The 12,940-nt window shown below is 38.7% G+C and overlaps 1 protein-coding gene across 8 annotated transcripts in view; it reads left to right on the top strand.

Moving 5' to 3' along the window:
• LOC119647833 (neural-cadherin) overlaps positions 1–12,940 on the top strand; it is a 1,165,868-nt gene that overhangs the window by 668,056 nt on the left and 484,872 nt on the right. Inside the window, exon 1 of one of the 8 annotated variants that reach the window (XM_038049153.1) lies at positions 407–513. The exons of the other annotated variants lie outside the window; for them this stretch is intronic. Coding sequence (XP_037905081.1) covers positions 462–513 — 52 coding nt within the window. The 5' untranslated portion in view covers positions 407–461. Of the gene's footprint in view, positions 1–406; positions 514–12,940 lie in introns of those variants that run through there. 8 annotated transcript variants of the gene reach the window in all.

A 12,940-nucleotide genomic window follows, 5' to 3' on the forward strand; every position in this document is an offset into this window, starting at 1 on the left:
AGTTTTTCGTGCTTCCTAGATTTGACATTACGGAATTATGAAATTATGAACTCCTGAAAATTTCCATAATTCCATTATTTCTCATTTCATATATCCCAAAATTAAAAGATAATTTGAAGAAAAGCAAATTAATATGCAAACCATTTTTCCTAATTCGTTAAAACAAGTGAAATCTGTTGCCATGCAAATAGGACATGAATTAATTATAAGGATTCGAAGAGGGAGATAAACACAATTTTCACATTCTGTAATGAGACGTCAGACATTTTCAAATGATGAAAATGATTGTCATGTTGAAAAGTGTTGTAATGAAAGTGTCACCAGATGCGGCATCAACAATTATAACAAGGCCATCATCAATTTTATCTTCATCTCCTATGAAAGCGGAAACATCAGCATATTCTCGGTTGTCCTCTATGATAATGATGATGCAGTATTCAGTTCAGCTGCGAAGAGATTGAATGGAAACACAACTGGAAATTCAGATGCATGTTTGGAAATTCCTATTAATTGGTGAGTGTTATTTCTTGCATTGTTTGTGTTTTTAGAATTAAGGATAAACCATTGAAGAGGAGTATAACGTTCATTGATTTTAAATTCTAAATCATAACTGGTTTCTTTGAGAATGCTTCTATTTTAAAGATTTAAGCCGATCTTTCTCCAAACGCTATCATTTAGTGAGACTATGTCAAGGGAGATCCTTATTTAGCGATCTTTGAGAAGCTCATACTCGTAAATAAAAAAAAGAGCATACTGGAATTTTGTATATGGTTTGTTTGTTGTGTTTCTGTGGACCCTGACGGGGTGGCGTAAAATGCCTTATGAGCTCTTCAGTGAGTGATGCCGCTAGGTAGACAAACTGGTTTACCTGCTTAAATTATTCAAATGTGATGTTTTGTTTCATGGCGGTAGTTTTTCGTGTTTGTGTCATGTTTTTAAGGATCCTCCTGATCATATCCTTATAAACCGAGCATCCTCGATGGTTTGTTAGATGCCTGGTCGCACCACAACAGTATAGTGCTCTTGCAATAAACAGACCCGATCTTCCCTTAACAGGGGCAGCTGGATTCTCCTTATGTAAAGTGTTATTTTTAAGGTTTTGTGTAAAACAAAACCTTATTAAAATCGGTTTACTGTCGGTCTGTCTGTCTGTCTTTTTTTTTTTCGTTGGAAGGTGGAAAAAACCTACTGCTGGCTCCTGCCATACAGTTATGTGAGACTTCTACTCACTAAAACCACCTCCTTCTTCTTCCACTCTCCCCACGGGACTGCTATAAGCATTGCATCGTGGGGTTGGATCAGTTCTTAACTGCGGCGCATCATTGTTCGCTCCCTTTCTTGCTTTCTTCGCAGTTCTTCATGCCTTAGCTGTTTATGAATCATTTTCAGCTCAATTACCACTTGATTCCAAGCCTCCGTTGATTCCAACATAAACTCCATTATATTTTCAGGTGTTAAGCGCCTGTCCATGTCCGCTTAAAAACTGTGTTAGCTCGTAGCTTAGTTCCCCGTGATTCCTTTCCATCCATTTTCGAATGTGTGGAATGATACGGTAGGTCCAACGGCCAGTTTCTACCTCGTTCCATCTCTTTTGCCATTTTGCGATGGATTCTCGCCGTGCTAGTTGCCGTCGAAGTACAATCGACTCACCGATTGCATACATATTGTCGTAGAGACGCCGACCTTCATCCGCCAAGATGTCTATGGGGATTGTCCCTGCCAGTACATATGCTGCTTCTCCTGATGTCGTTCGATAAGCACTGCATACCCGGAGTGCACTCAGTCGATACGGCATTCCTAGTTTTCCGCAGTTTGATTTGTTTTCCAGAACGGTTGCCCAAACTGGAGCTGCGTAGAGTAGTCCGGAACTAACTACCCTTGAAATAAGACAACGTCGACTTTGTCTTGGTCCATCTCCCCTTACGAAACGCGAATTGGTTGTCGGATAGGCCTCCTTCCTTTTCCGCAACAGCGAGCAGCCTGTTGTATAATACTCGTTCAAATAGTTTACCAATGGTATTGACCAAACATATCGGTCGATATGAGGAGGGGTCTCCCAATGGTTTACCTGGCTTCGGAATAAGTATCAACTTTTGCAGCTTCCATTGCTCGGGGAATTCTCCTTCTGTCTGTCTGTCTGTCCGTGTGTCTGTTTGTCCGTCACACGCATTTTTCTCGGAGACGGTTATAGCGATTGACACCAAATTTGGTAGACAGATGCTAACTGTGAACGCTCACGCATGCAGTGAATTACATCCTTTTACGTCGAATTTAAGGGGGGGGGGGTCCCCATACATGCAAAAGGGGGGTGTAAAATTTCTTACCAAGTTTGGTGGAAATCACACTATTACTAACAAAGCTATAATACCTCAAATTTGTTGCTTCTTTGAAAATTGAAGACTATGAATGTCAATATCACCCGAAAGTGGATACTCTCACATAATATATGGATATATTACGTGCTACGTACTAAGAAATACACAAAACCTTTCGTACCTGAAGTGTCCAGCTTCCGGTTTCGCGACTTGTTTTATTTTGTCTACACGCACAGTTAGCGATTGACCTGATTAACATTTTTGAATGAGTAGCCTTAATCTCATCCATTATATACAGAAGGTTAACTTCCGGATGGAGCCTCTTTATTATAATAGTTTGGCTACGGAATGTAACTGGAATCCAAGTGGGCACGTGTAGACCTTTTTCCATCATTAACTGGGGAGAAATACAGGGATCCTATATGAAATCATATATCTGTTTGCTCTGCGCACATGATTACAAATATTTCGAATCCTTGAAAAAGGTCGGTGCATTTAATTTGTACTCGATAATTAGGTGTGCTTTGACTTTCCTATACTGCCGTTCCGTCGTCCTTCTTAGGAAGATCATCATCATGTTATCTTTACCGTTACTATTTTTTGCCAATTCCTCTTTCTTCCGGTTTCCTCTTCCGAGGACCGTTTGGTCTAGAAGGTCATATTCTGTCCTCATTTAGAAGAGTAAGTCCTTGTCCTGTTGATCTTGATAGAATTTTTTAGTTGAGTCTCAAGTCGACAACTCGAACCAGAATGTTGTCTAAGATCCTCTCAACTTAAAAGGCTGAATATTTATTATTTATACAATTAAAGATAGGAATATAATATTTTAACTTCCTTGGGAACTGCTTTTTTCATGAGACTTCTTGGCCTTTTTGGGTTATCTATTTCTGTACGTATTGGTTCTTTGATGTGTTTTGCAACGCTGGTACCTACCAACACTTGGTTGTCCCATATAAGTTATTCCTCATTTGAGAATTTTATTGCTATCCACCTATAGTTCGACTACGTGCTTCCTCCAATAGTGTTGAGAATTTCGTTGTTGATGCGCCTGATGATAATATCCTTGCGGAAGCTATTTTCTGTTAGGGTGTCTAGGATGTATTCTACTTCTTTTTGCCTTCTTTCATCTGTATCCTCTTCTCATTGCGTCGATAATTATGAAGCTTACCGTCTGTTTTTCCGCTGCACTGTAAATCTGTGCTACAGTCGTCAAGAACTTTGTCCGACTTTTTCACAGAGTCTAGGAGGTGTTTTGTGATTTCGTACTAATTACATTTTCGATGTGTTTCTGGATTCGCTCCGGTTTAGAATGAACACGACATAACCATTTTGTGCCTATAAGTATTACACCGGCTGCCGGTTGAGTTCACTGATCTTTACGGGCTCCTCCGTGTACTCCTTTTCATTCGATTGAAGCTTATTGTCACTTTTGCGTGTAATTATTACATCTTTTTCTAGGAGCTCGTTCACATTGAAAGAAAAACTCAAATCTTAGATCCATATACAATACAGGTAATAGGGGATTCGGGAACATTAACCAGCATAGCATAGCACACTTCTTTTGAAATGAGACCCTGAAAATCCGCACCTGCAGATCAATATATTTGACACTGGGGATTCAAATTCAGTCCAGCATATCAAATCGTGAATCAAGATTCCCAAACTAGTGGTGTACGTAACAAAACTGAATAGTCATACGGAATGAGACAATCGGTTAATACTTTCGCCTACACGCTCGTATCTTTTGCCCACTTCAATGTTTCGCAACATATATTTAAACGTATTCTACTCACCTCATTTTCCACGATCCCTCTTACACCCAATACTGCATATGGGGGACTTTATACTTTATGTATGACCATCATATATCAATAGATGTGACATTTTTCAGATGAACACATGTGGTTCACAAACGGACAAAGTACAAGCAGACCGTCAATTGGCTTTGTTTTGTTTTGCAGAAAATCTGAAAAGAAAAAGCATTCGGCGGCTTTCCTTCTGTTAACTTTTTTCAGGTAAATGATCTAAATTGCTTATGAAATGTCATTTAAATCGGTTCAGCATCGTTCGGAAAAATTCCCTGTCTAAATTCATGTGTTTATTCTTTTTTTTCTGATACGAATAATACATACAATCGGTATCTGCAGTGTGCATCCATTTTCCGTACGACCATCGCTTCAGCCTAATTTTTATTTGAGGACATCTAGTTTAACATTTTCCTTCTGAAGCAACCACATTCATTACAGACGGTGTCCAATGTTGGCCCCAAAACCCAAAATAGGTTCAAATCTCAGTGGTGGTAGTGGAATTTGTATCGTGATTTGACGTCGGATGCCAGTCGACTCAGCTGTGGATGACTAGCTGAGTTAAATGAGGGTAATAATCTCGGACGAGCGCAATACTGACCACATTGCAACCTATAGGGTACTCTAATCCTGTATGTACCGTAACGGTCTTGAATGAAGTGGTCTAACATACTTCAAGGCCATAATTCAATTGGATTGTTGCGTCAACGATTATTATTAATCATTTTTCTTCTTCTTCTTCTTCTTGAAAATATGTTTTGAAGGAAAAGTGACGAATAGGCAGCACTAGATATGTTGAATCTCCACCAGTTTGTGGCAAACAACATATACTGTGTTTGAAATTTTCATTAATTTATTTGCAACTTTCGAAATATGCGCTGAAGCCTAGAATATTCAGATGTTATTGCTCAAGTATACCTGTTTGTGTCTTATGTTTCTGCCTAAAATGTACTGGTGTCTTTACCTCTTGATTCAAGATATTTTTACGTGGGCTTCAAAATTCTTCCATCTGCTCCTTCCTCTCCTATGCCCTCCCAATTGTTAATCGAATTCCAAACCTTTTGCTGAAGTAAAACTGCGTCTCAAAACGAATATTTCAGCCCTGGCCAGCTTTGGTCAATAAGGCGGATTTGCGCTCAATATAATTCGTAGGCATGTCGTGTTTTACGAATTATATAAAGGAGCATTCAACATCTGCGAGCCGCTACGGTCACGCTGCTCCCAGGGCAGAGGTGAGGCAGCGTCTGACGATTTGCCTCTGCCCTGGTAAGAAACCGTAAAGCCGTCGTCGCTTGACTTTTTTTAAAACTGCGTCGTTATGTCGTTTTTTGGTGTGAATGCATGGCATTACCTGGAAAGAATACTAAACCTCATTCAAAATGGCTAAATCGATATTACCTCAAAACATTCCGAAGGTTACTTTTCTTCTAAATATAGATATGAAAAGGTGCCAATTATAAGAGAATGAATTTCTGAGAAAGGAATTGAACATGACCTCATCATTTTAGTAATGTTGAAAGCCTTAGAGTTCTTTGAGTTTGTTTGATTCATTATCAGTTTTGCCAAGACTGGTTCAGTTCGCGCTTAATACCCCTTCATAGTTTATAATGGGTCGTATAGTTTAGGCGTGTAGTCCAAAGTAATTCCCAACTACAAACCTATATAAACTTCTCAGGAAAACTGACGTAAAGCGACAGGGATAGTGCGTAGGTGCGCTGTCAGCGGGAGAATGGCATTCATGTAAACCTCAGTATCTTGCTCTCCTATGGCTTGTGTAGCTAAATGATCCTTGAGTCTTTTGACCTGTACTTCCTAGTGAATGATACCGTAGTGATTTTTGTGGGATTCATATTGAGGCCTTCTTTCCTGTATCAGTTTCTGGTAATCCTTAATCCTAATTGGATTCTTCGGCTTCATGTTTCTTCAGGACACTCTACAAAGGTAGTAGGAAGACATCGAAATACTAAAAAGCATATTTGATCGAAAAGAAGTTGTCATGCATAAATTGGCCCCAGCTGATGCACGAAACTAGAAGTTACGGATAGCTGCCAATCGTAGACTCCGAGAAGAACAGCATCTGGGACTTGGTGGTGTTCCTTATTCTCATCTTACTTATATACACAATTGCAGAATTTCTGCGAACATAAGAACAAATTGTTCACTGCTATTGGCAATTATGTAATTGTCTGGTTTAACGAGATCCATTCTCGTCTGATTTTCAAATCTAATGAAAATCTAAAGACGATTGGCTCCCGCTCCAGGGAAAAATAGACTTGAATGGATTGTGTCTCGAATTGAAAGCTACTATCCTCACGGATAGACACAAATCGATATGAATTGATTTCGATTTATTAGAGAATCTATTCCAGATTATTGAACGAATGAAGTCTCTGGAAATCCATCTCTGAAAGTCTAACACATGTCAGTGATGACAACAGACTAAGATATATTTAATTCTCTCAGGAGTACATTTTAAGTGATTTTCGGACAAAGGGATAAAACTCAGGAACTCTAATTGTCAGAAATTTGTCTGGGATGATTTTCATTAACCACAATGGACATTCATTATGACGGACAGTATAAATGACGAATTGATTAAATCTATCTCAAAGGGATTGAATATACTGACATATTGGATTATTCTGTCAAATGGATGTTCGGAAATAAATTTTCCATATTCATATCGCATTTTGCCATGATTTTTTCTATAAAAATCTATTAATCCCTGCGTTTGCGAAACGTATTCCGTAATATCCTGACATTTTTAAATAATAAAACTGAAAGTCGTTAGTGAAAATAAAAATAACGGGAAATCAACATATTTGTTTGTTGTGGGAGATTTACATACATGGCAGAGTCACACTGAATAAGGATCATCGCGTTGTTGAAAGAAAACTCCGAGCGGATGCAGTCAAATTCAAGGACAGAAGAAAAGCTAATCGCTCAATAGAACTGTGCATTTCAAAGTGTATTTACTTAGATAGATAGATAGATAGATAGCTTTATTAGTGTAAATCAATTCATGTTCAGATACAATCAATATTTAAGTGATACAGACTAAGTCTTTTCAACTATGGTAGGTTGTACAGTATAAACAATCTTAATAAGTGCAATCGCTTCAATTCTCAAAATTCCCTAGGAAAATTTAAAAGAACCTAGCTTGCAAAAGTGTATTTACTTATATTCCGCATATATTATGTGTACTGAGAAGAAAAGATTAATCTTCTATTTTCCCGAAATACCAGTGACAGTACTCTTAACTGGCATATACCTGTCTTATTATATAATAATAATAATAATAACAAATGTATTGATAACGACAATAAATAGTTTCAAATTACTGAAATGGAAAGGACAATACCGCACTTATGGGGTAAATTAATAAACTTTTTTTGCATACATAATAATAATAAATAATAAAAGCAAAATCAACTGTCACAAAAAAATCCTTTATTAAATTGTGTGTATTGATTTCGCATCAATTTGTTGTTGAGAGGGGATTTGATCATTATTTGCTTTTTTGATATTATTGATACATTCAACTATTTGTTAATTGAAAATAAAAAATCTTAAAAAATGCATGTGAGTTATCAATAAAATCTCTTTGATGCGTTTTCCAATAAATTCACATTTGACCAATATTTTGTGGTTTGGATGGGGTTGATATATCTGTCTTTCCGTAAGTTATGGTAGAGTTAAAATAATTCTTTCCGCTTTCTTCTTCGGGAACAATCGGCTGCTTTTTAAAGCGTTCGTCATGGCTCACGAGCTCCACTCATTACATCCTTTCATTAACTTCAAATCTTGAATTTGTGTTGTGGTTCCAATTCCTGTCCTGAGCTGCTAGGATCGAAAACAAACCTTTGGTGATGTCTGGAACAAACCAAAGGTGTTTCAAAGCAATTTTCTGTCTCTCATTATTGGCAGTTGGCTCTAATTTTTTCCTTTTGAAATGACCACAAGTGTGTTTCTCAATAACTTTGACACTGCCGGAACTCCATAAAATCAGAATAAAAACCTCGACGATTCGTCATCTGTCGACCCACCAATCCACGGAATTACTCTCCGCTGAGTAAACCTTGCTGCAATTTGTGATTAGACGATTCAAGTGCGTTGCCCTGAACGTTACTTCTTTCTTTCTTTTAAATGGCCTTCCGTCAGCCATCCGCTTTGCACAACCGAGTGACCCTTTTTGTTGCAATAATTGTATGCGCCGTCCTTCTTTGAGGATCCATTATTAGACTTAGTTTGATTTCCTGCTTTCTGCTCACTCGCTTTTGCCACCGTCCAAATCTGTGTAAATTTTGAACAAATAATCCTTCGACGTCGCTTAACTGCCTCCACGCTATATTTTTGTGTACGATTCTGATAAACTGCATCGGTCACTGAACTCGTAATTGCTAACGGTGCAGATTGTTCTCCTTGTGACCTCTTTTTTGCTCCATCGTGCCGTGTTCCTTCAATGCTCTCTCATGATAATCAAGCAGATTCTCTTTGACAAAGGTCAGTCTGACTCTCCTGTCAACGGTTTTATGTGCTTCGCTAAATCCATCCTTCTGAGATTGTCGTGATTCCCTCTATGGAGAGGCTCATTCTGTGCCACAGTGCCAAGTTTTAGCCTAACACAATTTTAATTGAGAATCCCCCATAGTAATATACGAATGGATATCCTCGGGAGTGACTTCTCTTTGGAGGCCTTTGATAATGAGACACTAAGATTCTGGTTGGAATGATGCTCTCTGAGGCGGTGAATACTCCCTCTTCGATAACTGCGTATATTTTGGCGTGATTTTCAATCGAGTCAGGAATAATAAATATCTTTTTTGTCATTATATTCACCCATAAAGCTTTAAGGACCTTCTATTTGAAATTTTCATTTCTTTAGTTGATGGTTGGGTAGAATCAGAAGGGACAGGTTTGCTTTCTAGAGGGCTGCGACAACGTATGCCGTCGTCTCCTTCTTTGCCTATTTCCTCTGCGAAATGAAATGTTCACGCTGCTAGTTGACGTCGTTCTTGTTGGTGTCACTAGTTTGGATGTAAAATATTATGGTGCATGTAGAAGGTATTGCCACCTGAAGCTTGAAATCTAGAGATTTCACTATATTCATGAATTGGTTAACTGATCCGATTAACTCTACTATTTGCTTCTTATAGTCGCTCAGAAGACCAGATTTCTCGCTATGACTGAACTTGGCTGGCATGATCAAATCCTCTCTTTTCGCCTTAGTTAAATTCGAGACGAGCCCTTCGAATTTCCTTCCTACCCTGTATCTTATTGCCTAATAAATTGAACATATCCGGATTTCCGATTCGGACTTAAGCGACCTAAAAAAGCCAAACTCGTACATAATTAGATAAATTTTGCATAAGTAGACGGTCTCCAAATTTTCAATCCTGGTTCTTCAATGAGGGGGGCAGAATCATAGAGAGCTACAGGTCGCTTTCTCTGCTTGCCGGTTGGCATTCTTGTAAATTTTCCAACGTCTTTAAATTTCATGAAGAATTAATCTACGGGTTGCTAATTTGCAGCCGAATCCGGAAGTAGTTTCTTGGGGACGACTCTCATTACATAGAAAGAGGCGTCATGCAGGATAGGGTCTTTTCAGGAGAAGTCTTAAGAAGGCGGATTGCTTTTTTCAAGTTTTAGACGCTTCCTTCGTTTTCGGTGACCAGGGAAACGGGCGGTTTAACTTGCTTTTAGTTATAGTTGTATAAGCGCAGAACGATTTTCGAATTTCGATGGCGTAGCACAAGTGAGGCGCCGAAAACTGGCATATGTCAGCGACCAAGGGTTCGGTTCCTTCCAGAGTAATATGGTGTTCCAAATAGTTGATTTCAAGAACTACAAAGACGTACTTTGCATCGTCGGAAAGTCCGAAATCAATTAAGAGAAGAGTTGTGTTAGTTACTTCAGGACCTGGTCATGCCAGAATGTGATTGTGCGCGTACCACTTTTTGGCCCAGAAAAGTTTTGATGAACGTATAATATCGATGAATTCAGTAAGAAGATTCCGGTAAGGTTGGTCGTGTTTGAAGGGGGAGGTGATGTTGTCGTGTATGGAAATCCCTGCCAATTTGTCTGTGGCTATTCTGTCCTGCATGTCTATGACAAGTCCAAAATGGAAGATTAATTCTACTGCAAGTATTGTTGCAGTCACGATAGGTAATGATAAATGGCTAGGAACGGTGGTGTCGAAAACCTATATCGATTTTAACACACTTCAACAAAGGTTTCGAAACGTTTGCCGGTGGGGGTGAAAAGCCAAGGGCAGTTGGGATAGTATTTTTGTTAGCATACTCTTTGCATAAAATAACGTACCATTCATGTAATTGAATCTCGAAAATTCAAGCGTATCTTTTTGACTTCAATTGTTTGAACTTCGAGGTGTTTTCCTTATTTTGGTGCTTCTTACTCTGGGGCTCGTTGCAGTCATACGACGTTTTTCATTTCCTGGCGCCCTTTCCAAATCATCGGTGGCAGTAACATTAACAGGGATGCAAAGGGTGAACAAAGATCGAGGATTCCACTGTCCTCCGCTTTGACTCCTGGTCCCAGGATCACATCTGGAATATTAAACACTACGCAATTTCTCTGTCCGAATAGCTGAGTGGTTAGAGCGCGAGGCTGTCGTACGGAAGGTCGCGGTTCAAATCTCACTGGTGGCAGTGGAATTTGTATCGTGATTTGACGTCGGACACCAGTCGACTCAGCTGTGAATGAGTACCTGAGTCAAATCAGGGTAATAATCTCGGGCGAGCGCAATGCTGACCACATTGCCTCCTAGTGTACCGTTACGGTCTTGAATGAAGTGCTCTAACACACTTCAAGGCCCTGATCCAACATGGATTGTTGCGCCAACGATTATTATTATTATTATTATTAATTTCTCTTCAAAAGAAAATTCATAATGTTTTGTTTATTAATGCCAGATATGAATAGTATTGTGTCAAAGTAAATTTCCCTTTGAATTTTTAAAAGTATTAAACATTTTGTCACTTTGTACTAAAAAAGAGAAAAAGCTGTTCCAGAAATGTGGCTATATCCGCTTATAAAATTTTTACTAGCGAGGGAGTAAGTGTCTCTAATTTAATTCCCAGCAAAGTACAATACATTTGAACAAAGAAAAATTGTTCAATATTTTCATCTAACGTGTTCATGGAAATCGATAAAGCCATTGTCGCATTGAATAAAAACCTATACATGTGTACGTATGCGAAAAGCGATGGAAATCTTATTCGATGGAATGGAATTTTACAATTGGAAAAATTGACGTAATTTATCGCCATAGAAAGAAATATGTAGTTGGGAAAATGAACGACCACCTGTCATTTGCAGAGTTCAAAAAAATTATCTTTATTTTCTTTCATGTTGAATAAAGTTCATTGAATGGAATTTCAGGGGATCCCGATATTGAGAGAAATGCCCTATTTTAGATCGAGTGTTGAATAATTCTCAATTTGGTGACTTGCTAAAGGTCACAAGTGGACGTCGACATCTCATCGACTATCTTTTCTTCGGTTTGATATATGTTAAAATATGTGAGTTTTCCACCATCCACTTCTACAGCTGCCTTATGTTCGAACCATCTTGAAAAACTCGCTTGAATGAATCAGCGTAGCTACTCTGGATGTGGGAACGCCAAATAATTATTTTAAATGTCTGCTCAGATTCCTATCACTCCACTTCCATTCCTTCCGAAGCCAAACAACGTTCCGTGCTGTCATAAATTTAATTAAGATTGCGTAATGCATTTGCATTAATTACATCCCCGCAACTCAGAGGAATGACATCCTTTGTCTCTGGCAAGTAGGTAAGGTCACATTTTACTTTAAAATCTAGAAACCGACGTTAAAGCTTAAATGTAGCGTGAAAATTGCACGTGTGTTAGGCCGAGAGCAATCAAACAACCCGAAGTCTCATTAGAGTGCTCGAAACATTAACTGTTTGTGCTTCCATGGCAATGCATCGTTTCGCTACAAATATCCTTGCATATCCGCAGACGTAGGATATTAAATGGAATGCATTTATCTAACACAAGTCGAAGCTATCTCGACAACCTGGCGAACATATGTAAGTACAGGTGCACAAAATTCACTAACGAACTTGCAAGCCTCTCAATTTGCTCCCCAACTTTGTACTTTGGCTTTTAAGAGCCGAATTAATTTATGTGCCAATAGGTAAAAGCTAACTTGGTGGAAATATGCAGCAGATACTCGTGCAAAGTCATTAAGATACGTATAAAATTCCTGGATTCTGGTATGGGCGAATCGGAGCATGATGTGATTTGGCATTCGTTTCTCTTTGCCTCAAATTAGTTAGCAGAAAGTAGAGCCATTATCTTGATCTGACTCCCTATCATTGGAGGTAACCAGCACATAGAGTGGGTCATTGATTTATGTTGATGTTCAAGTGCTTTGCAATCTTGCTAGTGCAGTACAGGTTGTCATGATATTTTTAATGAACATATCCTGTCGGTTTAAATTTTCTGGGAGAGAAAGCGGTTTTAGGTTGGTCCGCTCTCTTCGTAACTAACCTTGACTATTTTAGGCAATCGATTTGTAAAATAAGAGCAGATGTACGTAAAGATTGGTTGCAGATGAGTTTTGGAAAAGCCGTTTGTTATGAAATTCAATTCCATTGATGATGTCCCTTTTGGACAAGTGGAAGTTTAAATGATATACCGGACATTAGGTTCCTGAAGTTTTCGATCAAATTATCCTTCGAAATAGATCTGCTTGAAAGATAGCATCAATTATTGAGTCTACAATTTCTCTCCTGGCCATGTACGCCCTTTCGTTTCTAGACCTTCGATGGGAT

The sequence above is a fragment of the Hermetia illucens genome, chromosome 1 (genome assembly GCF_905115235.1).
Source record: "Hermetia illucens chromosome 1, iHerIll2.2.curated.20191125, whole genome shotgun sequence".
NCBI lineage: Eukaryota > Metazoa > Arthropoda > Insecta > Diptera > Stratiomyidae > Hermetia > Hermetia illucens.